Raw genomic sequence first — 18,028 nt, 5'->3', positions numbered from 1 at the left:
CAAACTTTACCCCTTCACAGTACCACTCTGGGGTTCCCATCCGTGGCTCCCCAAAACACTTGCAAGGGGAGTCAGGTCTAAGGTGAGGGCTGCTTTGAGAAGCTACGGTGCCATTCCAATGGGTGGAGGGCATGGAGTGTGCTGTTGTTTTGAACTCCAGAGAAAACTTCAGCCAAGAGAACTGCCACGGGATGATGCACTGTTCTACAAGGTTATGGGACTCTTTGTGTTTAAAAGGAAAAAAAAGGCCAAGTGGGGACTTACCGATTTGGTCTTCGGGGATCAGTGACTCGATGGGGGGGTCCAGCTCTGAGCTCTGAGCCAAATAGTTCTTCACCTGGGTCATGAACTGCCGGATGGTCTGCAGCATGTCGGTGCTGGACACGTGGCACTCCTTGTTCTCCTGCAGAAAGCTCACGTAGTCCTGCACCAGGCAGCCGAAATAGGTGCACTTGTCCCGGGATAGCTCCGCGATCCTCCTGACCATGCGCTTCTCGGGGGTCATGAAGGAGCTGAACACCCCACTCATCTTGCGCAGCTGGGACTTGACGAGCTTGGGCAGCACGAAGGAGCTGTTCCTCTTCTTTTTGGACTTGATGGGGGGGGCCATGGTCTCCTGGTCACTCTCTTCTTCGCAGTCCTCCAGGCTGCTGTTGGTGTCCGCCTCGTAGCCAAACAGGGGCATGCTGCGGTCGAACTCCAGCGAGTCGGAGGAGGAAGTGGAAATGCTCATGTCGCTCAGCCTCTGTCTGCCTCCATGCCACGGGGGCCGTGATTCAGGGCCGGCGCTCTTTGTGCAATCCCGCGGGGCCTCCGCAGGCGGGGCCCCACCTGGCCTGCCAGCTGTGCCCGGCTCCGGCTCCTCCGGCTCCGGCTCCTGGCCGGGACGAGGCCGGCCGCCGGTCAAGGTCTTTGCGCTGCCTTCCGCCTCGAGAAAAGAAGCCTGCTTCTTCAGCCGGGGTGGAGGGATGGGGGTTGGTTTCGTTCCAAGCAGAGCTACGTTCCCATGTTTGTTATGGTTGACTGTTTCTGGCATGCTCGCCCGGGTTTCAGTCCTGGACAGCTGAGGGCTTGTGTGGAGACTATTAATAGCGGGTGGCGGGGGCCTGGGTGGGGGGGACCGAGGCCTCTCGGTGCCATTCGCGTTGGGAGTCCTTGTGCAGGGCCGTTTCAGGCCTCCACTGAGGTCCTGGCTGTGCACTTTCAAGAAAAGAGGATTAATAAAACACAGGGCTCCGTTGGTCTGGCTGCACTCCAGCTCCGAAGGCGTCCTGGTTTTTATAGAATGCACTCCATTTATAAGGCAGAGCTGACGAGAGGCAGGACAAACACCGTCTGAGGAGAGAGGCCTATGGGGAGGTGGAGGGTTTGGGGGTTTGTTGTCAGCTGGAGAGCTCCAAAAATCTGAAAGTCATTATCAGTGAACACAAGAATGTAAATACAGTACTCTCGGGCCATTCCTTCACAAATTAAAAAGAGCACACTTGCATGACAACACACGTCTTTGAAGGGGGAGGCGCCACACTTGGGTGTTTTTTTTTTTCTTTTTCTTTTTTGCTTTAACTGCATTCCCTTACTGGAAAGGGTAGAAGTGCTGCCAGGCCCAACTGTGGGCTCACAGGAAGGCTCCAGGGGCTTTTCACCTTCAAAGCCTCTGAGAAGTGGCTTGGCCAACATACAAAGCCAGCCCAGCCTTTGCGCAGGTGAGGAAAGGACTGGAATTGTTACAGGATAAGCCTGGAAAAGGCCATGGGGCTCCCAGACTTGCTTTACAAAAACTGAGCTTACTCGCAAAGCAAGCCACCCTTTCTAAGCCACTTCTCCTGGAGGTGCCCTCCAGAGGACCTGGCAGTTCCCCTTTAATGGGCCGGACCAGCAGCTGGGCTTGGGGGATGTTACACAATTCACTTGGGGTTTTACGCGCGTTCAGCATTAAAACCCCAAAGGAGGAAAAATACACTCATGGAACCCATCAGCAGAAAAAAAGGACAGCAGACCTATGCAAATGCTAAGTGCAAGTTCAACCATTTATCTTAGTGGTTAGCTGCCCATACTCCCTAAATCCAAGCCCTCCTTACTATGGCCACATGCACTCAATACTCTTTGGAGCAGTGCACATTGCTTACTGCAGCTAAAGGCCCTATGTTACCTACACACAGGGCTTGGGTTTCCACGCAAATTGTGGGAGATGGTGATGGTGATGTCTGTTGTGATTTCCATTTGGATTAGGTTTATTCTCTCTCTATAGCTTTGCCTTGTTGCGTTTGCCTAAAATGCGTTTCTTTTCTATGGGCCCAGAATGGTTGATCATGGGGGACAACGGGGAGGCTGGCATTGGGAGCCATTGTCCCGTCCTCTGTGTGTCCTAAACATTACTGATAGTGTCACCTGCTTCCTCTTGCCCTTCCTTTCCTTCTCTCTGGCTCTGTGCTGTCCAAATCGACGAGAGCCATTGAGCGCTTAAAATCCAGGCACTGCAACAGAAGCATTTGATTTTAAATTTCGTTTCATGTCAATTAAATTTAAAAATAGATGGGCAATTCGATTACTGGCAAACTTTTAAGTAGTTTTGAAACTAGGGTATGTTATGTGAATGTAGTTTTTCAACTGTAAATTTAATGAAATCTAAATACAGGTCACGTGTTTCTGATGAAAATTTAATGCCAGTAGAGAGATGTGTTGTAAGGATAAAATACATACTGGATTCAAACACTTGGTATAAAAAATAAAAAGAATGGAGGGGCGCCTGGGTGGCACAGCGGTTAAGCGTCTGCCTTCGGCTCAGGGCGTGATCCTGGCATTATGGGATCGAGCCCCACATCAGGCTCCTCTGCTATGAGCCTGCTTCTTCCTCTCCCACTCCCCCTGCTTGTGTTCCCTCTCTCGCTGGCTGTCTCTATCTCTGTTAAATAAATAAATAAAATCTTAAAAAAAAAAAAAAGAATGGAAAATATCTCATGAATGCCTTTAAAATATTGCTTTTATTGCATTAATACTTTAAAAAATATTGCTTCTATGTCAAAATATTTCAGATCTATTACATTAAATAAAATAAATTCTGAAAATTAATTTCACCTGTGTCTTTTTAATTTTCTTTAATGGGGCTACCAGAAAATTTGAGATTACACACTGGCTCGCCATATATGCATTTCTCTTGCCCAAGTGTAGGTCTGGGTGGAATGGCTCCCACCACGTTTGGGTCCATCTTAGGCTTCTACTGCCACCACTCCCAGACTTTATAAGGTTTAGTACATTTAGCTCCCACGTATGTGTATTCTCCCATATGGACTATAGACCTGGGTGGTGGGGGAGGGGAGGGACGGACACTATTAACTTTTGACCCCTTGGTGTGGAGCCTGTCACATAGCAGATCCTCCAGAAACATTTGTTGGAAGGACAAATAAATGAAGTAGAGTTGTAGAAAGTGCTGTGTCTTCACAAAATGAACAGTGTGTACACTGACAATTATAAATTGAGTATGTATTAATTAGACCTCATTTGCTTCCGGTCAGTGGCCACTAGAACAAGGTATTTTTGCATTTAGCTTTGCAGGACATAAATGCTGACCATGACAGTTCAGTCCTTCATCCCCAGCATGAAGTAGGCACTGCACATTGACCACGGAACCAGGAGTTTTGCGGATGGAGGTCAGCAGCGAAAACAGACCTGGTGCAAGTCTTCAGGAGGCCTGCGATCCAGTTAGTTACATTCACTTAAATTCAAGAAATGTCTTAAACTCTCTCCAAAGGTGTCTGAAACTCCACTGCAAGAGATGGCGTAACTTTTCAGCAGAGACATTTATCCTACCCTGGTATTTTTACCAGGAATTAGTTTCCCAATCCCACTACCTAATTGCCCATCAGACAGGCTTCAGACATATGTAGCAATTCTTTTGAAGCAATCTAAGTTTGAGAAGGGAGTCTGAATCTATCTCCAGGCTTCTCAGAGGTCCTAGGAGCCCTGGTACTTGCATTTCAGCATCTCAAATTTCCATTCCAATACAATGGCCTGGTTATTAATCTTTTCTAAGACTGAAGCCCTAAAATTCTTAAGAGAATCTCCCCTTTCAATCTAGGGGGAAAGCTCCCCCCGCCTCCAAAAGTTAAACCCACATAATTCCTGAGGGCAATGGGACAAGGAAGTGAAATTGGGTGAACTGTATGTCCTGATCCATTGTCAACCACGGTCCAGAAGCATGATGTTGCATTTAGGGGTGGTGGCAAAGGGGCGGGAGGGGAACCCAGTGCCCAGCTGGCCAGAGCGAGGATGCATGGCAGAATAGGGGACATGGCCCAGGACACCAGCACTGAAACTGAACAACAAGAGAGGAAGTGAGACAGATGTTACTCGAGATGCCTGCACGGTCAAATTCCCCAAAGCACAGAAGTGCTGTCAATGCCCGTGTGTTCTTCCAGAACAAAAGTAGTGCACGTGAGATGTACTATTTGCTGGCCATGGAAGGTCTTTCTCCAGTAAGACGCCACAGAAAGGAAAGACAGGACCCACTAGAGAAGTTTGTATTCCATTAGGACTCAGATATTTAAGGTAGCTAAACCCATTCATGGGAGACGCTGGGGAGATGTGGGGGTTACCCAGGCAAACGGAGGACTTGCCTCTGAGAGTCAGTTCAGTGTTCGACTTAGAAAAAAGACTCTTGGCAGGTGTGATTCAGGGGCCTCATGGACCTAGAGGCCAAGTTTTGCCATGGAGATGGGGATTGTTTCTCGATGGGACAGTGTATCACCAGCCAGCCTAACACTGACTCTGCTCCATAGATTCATTTCAGGAGAGACCTGGGCAGGGGCACCCACTTACTTAGTCCCAGCTGGGCTAGTTCTTCAAGCCGAGCCTCAGTCTTGGCTGTTGAAATGGCATAAGGCAACTTCAAGGTAAACGGCAGAACATCCCTGATTTTTCAAAAAAGAGAATATTTGTAATTATGTGTCTTGTTTCTATCTCTTCTTTGCATTTCCACCCTAGAGATGTTTTAGCTTCAACTGAAATGTCCTAAGGAGACACTACATCATACCTAACCAGACCTTGTGTTTACTGGAGATAGGACCGCAGGATTACTATTTTTGCCTCTAGTAACACACTTGGACAGCCTGAGATATAGGCTGACTGGTTTTGGTTATCTGTAACAAGGATGAAATTTCCTTCCTGGGGTAGCTGACATGTACCTAGTGTTAGTATCAGAATCCCTATGTTGGTGGATCTTACATATACACACATAAAACATTACGTACTAATTTGCTACATGTTCTGTACATTGGGCCCCAACTCACTGAGCAGGAATGTATAATCCTAAACCAAGATTTATATCTCACTTCCTTACACACGGCAGGTTCTCCACCATCTGTTGGTTTTACTTTGACATCTTCCAGCTAGAGCCCATGCATTGTGCTTTGTGTGCTGGAGACAAGAACTCCCTCTGGTATTAAGGTAGGGCTTCTCTATCTGTTATGTGCACACAAATCCCTGGGAGTCTTGTTTTACTGCACACTCTGATTCAGGAGGTCTGGGTGAGGCTGAAAATTTGGCATTTCTGCCATGCTCCCAGGCGATGTTGCTGCTGCTACCCCTGCACCATGCTGAGTAGGGGGGCAAATGGAAAGGACTTCATGCAACAGCCTGCCCCCAAGCAGCATGGCACCATGGGTGGACCAGCAAACACATGCACCCAACATCACAGACCGACAGGACCAACAGGAAGACACAAGGGTCCTTCCATGGCCAATATACAGTGTCACCACTAGTAAATGCATGGACCATGGCCTCCTGCTTTCTCCAAAAGAACAAAAGCAGACCTAGCAAACAGCTGTTCATTTTCATATATGTGGGATAAGCATTGGTGATTCCCCACCCCCCAGGGCTCTCACAACGCCTTGCCTGATACAGACAGTGAGAAAGCGTGTTTTGAGTAAATGAATGAATGAATATACAATAACAATAGTGACTTATCCAAAAAGAAATTATTTTTTTCAGTGGTGGTACTGGTCTTACAAAAAAAGAACTTGGGGGCACCTGGGTGGCTCAGTCGGTTAAGCGGCAGACTCTTGGTTTCGGCTCAGGTCATGATCTCAGAATCCTGGGATTGAGCCCTGCTTCAGGCTGAGCGCAGAGCTCAGCAGGGAGTCTATGTGAAGGCTCTCTCTGCCTCTCCCCCTCTTTTTGCCCCTCCCCCGCTCATACTCTCTCTCTCAAATAAATAAATAAATCTTTTTAAAAAAAAGGAATTCATTCATTCATTTGACAAATGTTTATGATCATCTATGATGTGCCAGACACTGTTCCAGGTGCTGAGAACAAACAGACAAAAGACCCTGCCTGCCTGCATGGAGTTTCACTCCAGTGGACACCGAAAGACAAGGAACAAATATGCTACTTATAGAATACATGAGAAGGGGATGTGTGCGACAGATTTAAAAAAACATGCAAAAGGGGAATAACAAAGAGTATTCAAGAGTGAGAGTTGGCCAGAGAAGGCCCCGTGAGCAGGTAGCATTTGACTGAAGATCTAAAGGGGGCCAAGGCGTAAATCATGAAAGAAAGAACATTCTAGGCAGAGGGAGCAGCAGGTGCAAAGGCCCTGCAGTGCGAGAGGGTCTGGCATATATGAAGAACAGCAAGGAGGCCATCATGGCTGAGGTGGAGTAACTGAGAGACAAAACCTAGAGCTTCTGCCTATATTTTGTCTACACAAGATGCTGTGAAAATTTCCATTGAAGAGAATGACTATCCCAAACAACTCGTTGTTTACAGTAAGATTAGGCAACATTCTAAATTGAATCAGATTAAATCTGGATGACTGGAGAATTCTGGAACCCCTGAAGCTGTTGACAATGAGTAACAAATTAGTAAGGTCAATGAAAAGAGCAAAACATGAATACAATGTAATTTGTCTCATGGCCTCGAATATACTGCTCACATAAATACTAGGGGTGGGGAGGTCAGGAGGCGGCTCTTTTCCGAGTTGTTTCCAGGGACCCTTTCGTCTGCCTCCAAATGTTGTGAGCACCCCCTTCTTGTCCACTTGCTTCTGTTCTGGATGAAGCAGGTGGAGCCTCAGGGGACGGCAGCGTTTGTAATAGCTGCTGCCTAACTCGGGAGAGGCAATGACTCAGATTATAATCTTAAAGAAGATTAATGGGAAGCAGAACTTTGTAACACCAAAGCATCATATAAATATATGTTTCTACGGCTGTACAAACTTAATTAAAATCTTCTTTCTTTAGACGATTTGGGGGAAAGCCACATATGACAAAACCAACCTGTTTATTTTAAGCTTTTACCTTGCCTAATGCCGTACCTGGAGCCTAAACATCACATGGCTGGTTTGGGTTTTTCTAAAGGGCACGTATGGCAGGAAAGCACACCTGTATCTCACTAATGGCTGGTTTTCGGCTTTGATCTACTGGAAAATTAGATGTTGCACATGAGTCCTTTTCCACTGCACCAGCTAAGGGTATAACACAGCACACACACACAGTTGCTTCCCTCTCATTTTATCCTGTTAAGGAAAGGAGCCCTGATTCTAAAACCTACATAACAGACAAAATAAAGCCAGCTTAGGTATAAATGTTTCACTCAAGAGGTTTAGGACACACATAATCTACTTTTTAACCTTTGCTCTATATGTCACGTTTCTAAAGAGACTAACTAGTGAGCACTTACTATTGCACCAAGCACTGTAACTCACAAGGGACCCACACGGGCCGCTGGGAAGAGGCTCTGATGTCCTCCATCCTGTGGATCAGGAGCACAGGATAGCATAGATGCGGAGGTCCTGGCACCCACTCACAGAGCTCATGTGGAATTAAGTGGGGCTGGGAACCCAGGTCCTTTGGACCCCAAGGTCCATGGAGGGGTGCTGTACAGTAGCAAGATATGGGCTCTGGCACTGAGGCAGGTCTGGATTTAAATCCAGTATCTGCCACATATTAATTGAATGATTGTGGGCAAGTGTCTCACTCTTTGAGCCATGGTGTCTTCACGATCCTAATTTCAGAGTTGCCATGAGGATGAGAAATTATGTATGTATGGTACCTAGCACATTTATAGAAAGCCCCTGAAATTATAATTATACTTAGTCAATAATAATTAAGAATTATTATTTCGTCTAGCCCTTTTCTACTCAAAGTGTAAACTGTAGGACCAGCAGCATTGGCCTCATGACCAGGGAGGCTGTTGGAAACGCAAACTCTCAGACACTGCCCCAGACCACCTGAATCGGAATCTGCGTTCTAACAATATTCCAGGTGATTTTAGCATGCTCCAAGACACTGAGGATGCCGAACTGACAGGGAGCGACCAGGCCTTCATGGCCAAGGTTTGTGTCTTATTTGTGTTCTCAGCCTGACTCTTCATGGACGTTCCTGATGTAGCAAGCCACATGCTGACTGATTCAGGAATTCCCTAACCTAGTGCACCTGTGCATACGCATTCCAGGGGAACACCGGGGCTGACAACCCAACCACTTCCCTATGTGGATACATTTACATACCAGTAACCAACTAGAACATTTCAAAAATATTGTGGTCAGACTGGGTCAAATCAAGTACTGATGACTAAGAACATCGATTTGGGTAAACGAGTAGCATAAAGCATTAGAGGAGAAACAAAAACATGAAGAACCTTTGCATTTTGAGGGACAAAACAGGCTAATGAGTCTCAGGGGTCTCTGATCACAGAATGTCAATGTGGGGATTTTCCCATCAGCACCTTATATTGGTATCTTGTTTTGTAGTGTAGAGAAGGCTTTCATGTGCTTTATCTCCCTCAACTATCAAACAGCCCTGGACAGCAGGTATACCAGCCTATTATGAATACTGAGGGGAGAGATGGTATCTTTTGTGTGCTACTGCCAAATACTGTTTTATAGGTGTAACAATTATTCACAACAACAGGACAGTCAACAAGCCAACTCTGAAGAGTAAGCATTGGCCAACTTCACCTCCGATCAACATGTGAGTGTTGAAATTCACTTTCGGGAACTGGTTGGCCTCAAACCAGACCAGGTGTGGATTCCTGGGGCTGGTGAGGGCTTCTGCACTGCACTGGCTTCTTCTTCTATCTGGGCAGCAGATATTCTTCCTTACACAGGCCAAGGGCTCTTGCCCACGGGATCCAACTCTAGATGAAGCCCCTTGGTTTCTTCCTCCGGGTTATCAGCCCTGGATGCCCCCACTGAAAGTGCCTCCCCACCCTCAGGGCATTGGCTGTGTGGCTTTGCCGGCCTGGGGATGTCTAGGGATCAACAGCTCAGTGCCTGCCCCTGGGAGGGTCTAACCCAATAGGTACAACAAACGTCTAACTCCGTCTTTGAGCCAGGCTTGATCCTTAAATTGACATAAAGGAAAGGAACCCCAAACAAGCTTCTTTGTTTCACACTGGGATGGCTGTGAGACATGATCTTTGGAAACAACCCAGGAATGCATGCCTGTCTGCGCTCTATCGTCTGTAACAGGCACACAGAGAAGCCAAGGGGGCCAACTGAGCCCTGCAGCCCTATGTGGAAGCAACATCAGTCTCTGCAAAGTTGGATTCTGAAGCACCAAAAGAACATTCCATTTGAAAAACTATGATGGCTAGCAAGGAAAGAAAAGAGGAGAGCCTTCAACAATTCATAGCCTCCCCACACTAACATGGTGATTTGGGGCTGACCTACTTGTAGTCTAACACAGTTGCTTTAGTTACAAAAAGGGCATGAGCACCAAGTGGGCCCGCAGGACAGGGATGCAAGATTTATGGGCTGGTTTACGGAGCCTGTATTTCTAGCATGAACTGCATCCCTTGGAGAGTTTTCAGAAACATTATCAGGGACCTTTATGTTACAGGTCTGCATCATGAGTCCCTTTCTGTGTGTTTGTGTATGTGTACATGTGTGTGTGTTTCCCCTGCTTGATGGGTCTAGGTGAAAGGAGCCCTGGGAATAGCTTGAAGACACGGACGTATTAATTTGGAGGGGCCAGGGTAGTATATTGATCTTAAGCCTGGCAGAGGGGACTTGGTGACTGTTTTAATTTCGTAGCCAATCCTTCCAGGGAAATCTCATAGGCAGTAAGCCTCCCAGACCCCTCTGCCCAGCTTTCATCAAGAAACCCCAGGCCCATTTATCCTGCACGCATTAATCAGGTGCTTGAAATCATAACAGGTGAGGAGGTCTTACCTGCTGATGCAGTAGAAAGCAATGAGCCGGAATAAATCCGCGAAACTGATTCCTGAGCCTTCCAGGGAAAAAGCTGCAAAAGAGAGATTTCAGAAACCAGCTGAGTGTCCTGGAGCATTGTTCTGGGAAAGAAAAGGCCCTCTGGTGTTGTCTGCTGCATGTGTAGGACCATCTCTGTGCTCTCGAACCAACTACTACTGTGTGGCTTATCAGAACCAGCTGTGGGGAGGATGTGTGTCACCCAGAATGAGGCCATTAAAGAGTCCATGGCCTAGAAGTTCAGGCCCTGACTCATTCGGAGCACATGCTCCAGTGCTTGGTAAACAGACCAGCACAGGCTCAAATTGCACAACTATCTTTTTAAAAAATTCAAACACATGGGGTGCCTGGGTGGCTCAGTTGGTCAAGTGTCTGCCTTTGGCTCAGGTCATGATCCCAGGGTCCTGGGATGGAGCCCCTGCCTTGGGGCTATTCAGCGGGGAGTCTGCATCTCCCTCTGCCCCTCCCCCTGCTTGTGCATGCGCTCTTTCTCCGTCAAATAAATAAATAAAATCTTAAAAAAAGTTCAAACACAAAGTTGAGCAGGGGACAAGGGGCCACTCAGGTCAGCATGAGAGGCCATGAGCATACAACGGTGTTGGGGAAACACCAAAGTCCCCACTGCCACTGACCCTCCTTGGGTGGATCTACTGGACCACATTCCTCTTTTCCAAAACAAACCACCTCTGGTTAAGACACCCGGCGAAAGGAGTACAAAGCTTGGAGGAAAACACAAGGTTCCAGTAAACTGGCTTTTGGATAAATTCAGTAGGGAAGATTCTAAAACCCACTGACCTCGAGCACCCCACCTGCCACCACTGCCACCACCAAGGGCACAAGCTTTCCAGCGACCATGTTCTGGCAAGATGTTGAGCCATCTTGCACATCTTCCAAATGGCAGGACAGTGAGTGATTTGACTTCAAATACTTCTGTATTTGCCAACCACTCCTCATGCCGTGTCGGCCAAAATGCCACTCAGGCAGTCATTCTTCCAAAAACATTCCAAATAGCCTCGGCTTTGTGAAGATTTCCTCTATTCCTCAATCAGATGCGTGTTTCTCCCTCTTATTACACTTCATATCCTCATTTGTGTTGCTTGTGATTTGCGTATGTTGTCTTAGTTGGCTTATTTAGTATCTCGATAGCATCCCCAGACACACCTATGCCTCTGCACATACACCATGACAGACAGACAGAAACAGAAACTTACATGTGCACCACAATTTAATGAGTTAAGTAGGAGGGAGCCGGTGTGGGGGAGGTTAACCTCTCTGAGCCTTGGTTTTCTCATCTGTACAATGGACAAGAACAGTATTTTCCCTCTCTCCCAGAAGGGTAGGAGAGGAAACTGAAATTTTTTAAAAAATGGAGTAATTGTATGTAAGTGATGAATCAACCGGATTCTACTCCAGAAACCAATATTGCACTGTATGTCAACCAAGTCAAATTTAAGTAAAAAAAAAAAAAAGTTAAAAGTAAACAAACACACACCAATATCTGGGCATTAGGTGTGCTGGTTGCTACTGGGGTATTGTTTCTTTTAGGTGTTATTCTCTCAGCTGACAGACCAAAGAAATATATGAGTGTATACTAACCTGTGTAAATACATCATAATTACAAATATTCCCTGTATGTAACCACCTGTATCTATATCAAGAGAAACATGGGTTCTTACTGATGTCTCCAGCACTGATCCTTACCACATGGATCATTCTAGTCTCCTGCTCTTATTTATCTGTCACCTCCCTCTCCAGCAGTGAGAATCATGGCTCCCACCACCTGCCGTCACTTACTTCATTGTAAGGTCCAGTATACATGTATAATGGCTTCAGAATTATTACCTGTCCCCCTGTGGGAAGCAGCTTTTATAACTACAGTATAGTACTCACGTGCCTTTAGTCTTACAGACTTGTGGGGGCACTTTCGATTGTCATAATACCATTTATGCAAGTAAAGTCTGTTTATTATCTTAAAAAATAAAATAAAATACAATACAATTAAATTTAAAAATGGAGTAATTCCTGTGAAGGCAGTCTATACAAATATGAGCTGGTCTTTACTATTAAACCATATTGTCCAGATGTTATGACAAAGTATCTGTTTTCCTAGCAACTCCTTCCTTTCTCAATCCACCTCCGTTCACAGAAAAGCCAGGCCCTGGCCAGGAAGGGGCCATCATGGCCGCACCAGGACCTGCGGTAACTAGTTACAAGGGAATGCTTCCTCAGACTTTTTCAACCACTGTAAGTCCCCGGATAGGAAGAGGGAATTGATTCAAATCTTGACACAATAGGGAGGAAAAATCTTTAGTCAGGAGGAATCCAAGATGAATGCCAAGAAAGCTTTAAAGTTCAAACACTAACTGTATTTACCATAGGGGGCAAAGAGGGGACTTCCAGGCTAACTTATCATGCTTCACTTTAGATATTAGAAGGGATGTAAAACCCAGGTAGTCTATCACTTCTTGGCTAGCCAACTTCCAAGAGCCACGTCAGCACTGCTTCCCTCACTTAAAATTTGATCCACTGTCTTTAGAATGGAGGGTTTGCAGTCTGTCTTGTGATCACCCCATGCAAGTAAACCGGTAGAAGCCCTGCACCAGGGTCACTCGTGGAGGTTTCCCTGGGCATCAGTGACCTGCAGAGCCTGGAGGAAACACATCACAAGGCCCAGGTTGACAGCTGAACCTGAGGCTGACCACAAAGAGGCCGCAGGTTTCACTTTTGCTGGAAATGTCCCCTCTAGACTCCATGAAGGCCATTTGGTTCAGTGAGACTATGAACTCTGGGCTGAATACAATACCTTGCCTACCCTTAAACTGACCTCAGTACCTTCGGTTTCTTCAAACACAGGGACTGAGTCTTGCTTAGGTGGAAATCGGAAAGCAAGCGAACGTCCTGGTCTCAGTCTTGCTACTGAGAGAGTCGCCAGGCTTCCAAACTCACCTCTCCTGGCCTTCCCTCCTCAGCTTGCTAACCTGTGCTTTCAATGAAGCTTTCCCCTTTGGGGCACAGAGTCTCTATGGATCCTTTCCTGGAGGCTGGCATACACCAGCATTGTGTGTTCCCTTTTATATTTAAAACGTGGCCTCCCGGGGTGCCTGGGTGGCACAGCGGTTAAGCATCTGCCTTCGGCTCAGGGCGTGATCCCGGCGTTATGGGATCGAGCCCCACATCAGGCTCCTCCGCTAGGAGCCTGCTTCTTCCTCTCCCACTCCCCCTGCTTGTGTTTCCTCTCTCGCTGGCTGTATCTATCTCTGTCGAATAAATAAATAAAATCTTAAAAAAAAAAAACAAAAACGTGGCCTCCCGAGACTTCACATTTTCAGTGATTGCGGAATAGCAGAAGAAAACCAAAGCCACCACTATCCCTTCAAAACCTCTGCTGGTTGATTTTTTCAGAGGGCTGGATTCTGCCTTTGATTAGCTGCATTTCATAGATGACTGAACAGTGATTGTCTGGAGGGAACACGTCCATTCAAGGGTAATTCACAAAGACGGGCAGACACATGCTTTCGCATGACATCCCATAAAAAGGCCCAATCGCTGTGGCTTATTCTGTGGGTTAGTCATCAGCAAACCTAGGAAACAAATCCATGCTCTTCTTAACTGGGAAGGTAGCAAGAAAGCCATCCTGCCATGTGCCAAGTAGTGGGCTGCACGCTTTGCAGGCAGGCTGTTTAATTAAACTGTTAACAGCTCCCTAGTGTTGTGATCTCCCCATTGTTCTGATAAGCAAACCAAGGCTCCTAGGGTAGGCTACCTGCCCAGTCACTGAGTGAAGAAGTAACAGTGCCAGGACTCAGACTCATGTCTGTCTGTCTCAGAGCACAAGCTCTGTCCACTTCCACTTGCTCAGATGACCAGAGGCCCTCCCGTCAACTAGGACTTCGCCATCCCGTGACCACTTACTGTACGTGCTTTCCTTTATGGCAAATTCCTTGAGTGGGACTCCAAATTCACAGGGCAGGCGAAGGGAGAGAACTTTCTTCTGCATTTTGGTGGATTTACGAACCAGGAAGATCTAGCAGAGGGAAAAAAATTCAAGCTTAGGAAATATCTAGAAGGTGAGAAGCTGGGCATATGATTTCCTGCACACCTGATGTCCATGACTAGAATGCCCTTCATAACTAAACCACAAGGCTCAACCTGGGACTCTCCCCTGCCAGCAAAAAGGACTCTCAACAAACATGCCACAGCTGCCTTCCTTTGACAACTGGCTTCCACAGAATCCTACTTTCCCTTTGATGGAATCTTCTCCATAACACTAATGCTTCCTTAGACTGCAGTAGCATTTTCAGTTTGGTGATTGTTTTATAGCTCATGTTACGTGCTCTCTAGTCCGTGTCTAAATGGGCATCATGGTTGATGAAACCCCGATTCTAATCATGGGTAACATGGTTAAACCATAGGAGGTGAGTTGTTGAGTTCACTGGCTAATTTGGCTGATGAGTGTATTTATGAGAGAAAATTAAATCTGTGGGGCACCTGGATGGTTCAGGCAGTTTCTCTCCCTCTCCTTCTGCCCCTCCCTGCACATGATCTCTCTCTCTCAAATAAATAGAGAAATCTTAAAAAAAAAAAAAAAAAAGAAAAGAAAAGAGAATTAAGTTTGTTCCAAGAGTGAAAAAGCAGGTTTTAAAAATCTGAGTTTCTAGCTTCTCTTGGAAAACAGGATGATATGGCAACACCAGGTACGGTGACAACTGCTGGAGCTAAAACTGGCTGCCCTCTTAGGGAGGTGGGGAGGTATGCTCTGAGGTTCACCGCAGCCAACACTGGAACTACAGGTCCATTTACACCTGACTTGCCCCAACTTGTGACAATCTCCCTCCAGGTTCTGATACTGTTTTCAGACATGTGCTTTAAACCAACCCAATTCTCACTGTCCATTTCAGGCCACCATTCTGGCCTCCAACACTGCAGAGCCAAGTATGCCCTGTACCCCTAGGCACTGCACAACTCCAGGGGGCACCAATTACCTAGGCTACAAATCAAATGGTGCCTCCTACAGTGTGCAGTGGGACAGCCTGGCTGAGTTCTGGTTCCCTTCTGGATGGAGTACATGGTCCTTCTCCAAGGATCCTATCCTGTATTGTTTCTCTAACCACTTCTCTTCCCTCTGCATTTAGACACCATGCTCTCCACTCTCTTAACTCTTATTATTTCACCTAATCTTCACTTTCCTCCATATGTCCAGTCAATAGCTTCTAAGAAACTTCTGGGTGGAGGGTGGGAGTGTGGTTATGGGGATTGGGTGTCTGCTTGGAGGGAAAATCAGGAAGACCGCTGAGTTCTCTATTCTCTCCCAGCACCCACAGGGAGGCAGCCATGGAATAGAATACATCTGGGAGTTAGTGTTTCTGGGACACCCGAAAACTGAAGCAGATGTTTCCTAAACCCTATCCCAGTGGGTACAAAAGCCCAAAGCACTGCTGGGAACCAGCTGTTGGTTGGCGGAGTAGAAGTATTATTCCCTTGCACAGGTGGGGATCTACTTGAACCTTGGGGATCAGAGAGAGTACAACCTTATTTCCTGAATGTCTGCAGCTTTAGAACAGGGGTTGGTAAAGTCGGGCCTGCAGACCAAATCTATCCTGCTGCCTGTTTTTATAAATAAAGCTTTATTGAAACAAAGCCATACCCATTCATTTACATGCTGTCTAAGGTGGAGCTGAGAGGCTCTGACAGACTGTATGGCCCACAAAGCCAAAAATATTTACACTTTGGCCTTTTACAGAAAGTTTGCTGATTCCTGTCCTAGGATGTAGATGAATTAAGGATGGTGGCACCCCAAGGACCCATGATACCATGGCTGGACTTTCAAATCTTCCTTTGTCTCAAGGACAAAGAAGATGTGGTTCATATATACAATGGAATATTACTCAGCCATCAGAAAGAACGATTACCCAACATTTGCAACAACATGGATGGGTGTGGAGGAGATTATGCTAAGTGAAATAAGTCAAGCAGAGAAAGACAATTATCGTATGGTTTCACTCATTTGTGGAACATAAGGAATAGCAGGAAGATCGGTAGGAGGAGGAAGGGAAGAATGAAGGGGGGATAAACAGAAGGGGGAATGAACCATGAGAGACTATGGACTCTGGGAAACAAACTGAGCGCTTCAGAGGGGAGAGGGGTGGGGGATTGGTCTAGGCCGGTGATGGGTATTAAGGAGGGCACGTATTGCATGGAGCACTGGGTGTTATATGCAAACAATGAATCATGGAACACTACATCAAAAACTAATGATGTACTGTATGGTGAATAACATAACATAGTACAAAATTAAAAAAAAATCTTCCTTCGTCTCACACCTGCTTTTCCTTCTCTTCAGCCTTCTTGCTTGTGGTGCCCTCTGGCCTCTCTAGATCCATGCTGCTCCTGTCCTCCACCTGCCCTCAGCCTGCCCTCATCTTGCTCTATCTCGTCAGGCAGGTCCTGTCCAGGGATCAAGTAGGTAGACAGACAGAACTTTCCACCTGACTTGTTCCCCGTGGTCTCAGCAGGAATGGACGTGCCCTGTGCTGGGAGGGAAGCCATGCAGCGAAGGGAGTTGTTGCCTAGCAACAGGGCAACCTCCCCCTTCAGAACTTTCAAGCAGAAATGCAGGAGCAGACAACTCAACCTCCAAAAAGAAGGGGCCCCACAGACATGGCTCCTGATCGTACAGACCCAGACTAGAGGCAATGACCTGGCATGCTGGCCAAGGAATATTCCACAAAGATGATCAAATATTGCAACTCGTCACCCTGAGCCTGTTCCAACAGAAGTCTCAGTCTTGTCTGTTTCTGTCAGATGAGAAACAAAGACTCAGTTATGAGTCAAAAAGTGATAACAGTGAGGTTCTGGCTGATAGGAAACTCAAAAGTTTATTTTTGTGCCCAAATGCAACAACATTCTCAGCAAGCTACGATGGAGTTTGTTTTTTTTTCCCTTTTTTTCCCTTGCTTCACCATCTATTTCTTAGTTTCTATCTCTTGTCATGAGTTGTTCCGAGTCTTACTTTATCTATGACTTATTGTATTCATCCTTTTTTGGGAAGCAGATACGGTACAAAGGCGCTGTCCAATACAACTTTCTGTGCTGGAAACATGCTATGTTCGGCACCATCCTATATGGTAGCCTCCAGCCATCCGTGGCTAGTAAGCACTTCAAATGTGGCTATAGTGCAACTCAGGAAATGAATTTTTAATTTACTTTAATTACTGCAAATTTAAATAGCCACATGGGGCAAGTGCCTACCATACTGAACAGCACAGGATACACCAATCACTGAGTGACATTTTTTGAGGAACCTCTAGAGTCGTGGAGTAGTCTTGATTAGGAGACTGGTGTTGACTGGTGTTGGGTAGACAGTAGCTGAAGAAACATAATTGGGCACTGAGCCCTGTGGGAAGCCACTGAGGAAGACCAAGAGAAACAGGTTTACATCAGCAGCGAGAGAAGACAAGCCTATGGACACAGAACTTTGGAACTTTTGAAGTCCCAAGTTGCATGGCTGAGCCCTGGCAGGGTTCCCAGGCTCAGAATAAAAATATCAGGGGCAACTGAGGACCCCACAACCAGGCTCACCTTCAGTGTTGAGGCCCAAGAAGTCAGCCCAGGCCCTTCAGCCAGGGGCCTTCCTCATTACTCAGATGCCCAGTCACCCTGCCCAGTCCTGGACCTCCCTCGGTAACTTAGCCAATGAAGACAGAAAGACAAACTGTGAAGGGCTTTTTCCCTTGGAGCTGCCTCCATACATCCCACAACCCCCCTGCACTGCAACCCAGGTGCACATTGGAAGCTATGCTCCCTACAACCTAGGAAGAACTT

The 18,028-nt window shown here is 46.6% G+C and overlaps 1 protein-coding gene across 10 annotated transcripts in view; it reads right to left on the bottom strand.

The window, feature by feature from the left end:
- Positions 1 to 18,028, bottom strand: part of RIN2 (Ras and Rab interactor 2) — a 239,755-nt gene that overhangs the window by 24,431 nt on the left and 197,296 nt on the right. For all 10 annotated transcript variants that reach the window (XM_045809820.2, XM_045809811.2, XM_045809827.2 and 7 more), the window contains 4 exons: positions 14,120 to 14,231; positions 10,169 to 10,241; positions 4,816 to 4,907; positions 265 to 1,404 (listed from right to left, as the gene is read on the bottom strand). In XM_045809820.2, coding sequence (XP_045665776.2) covers positions 265 to 1,404; positions 4,816 to 4,907; positions 10,169 to 10,241; positions 14,120 to 14,231 — 1,417 coding nt within the window. The remainder of the gene's footprint in view (positions 1 to 264; positions 1,405 to 4,815; positions 4,908 to 10,168; positions 10,242 to 14,119; positions 14,232 to 18,028) is intronic.

The sequence above is a fragment of the Ursus americanus genome, chromosome 22 (genome assembly GCF_024610735.1).
Source record: "Ursus americanus isolate L20-20 chromosome 22, mUrsAme1.1.p, whole genome shotgun sequence".
NCBI classification, from domain to species: domain Eukaryota; kingdom Metazoa; phylum Chordata; class Mammalia; order Carnivora; family Ursidae; genus Ursus; species Ursus americanus.
This window is presented reverse-complemented; position numbering and strand designations above follow the sequence as displayed.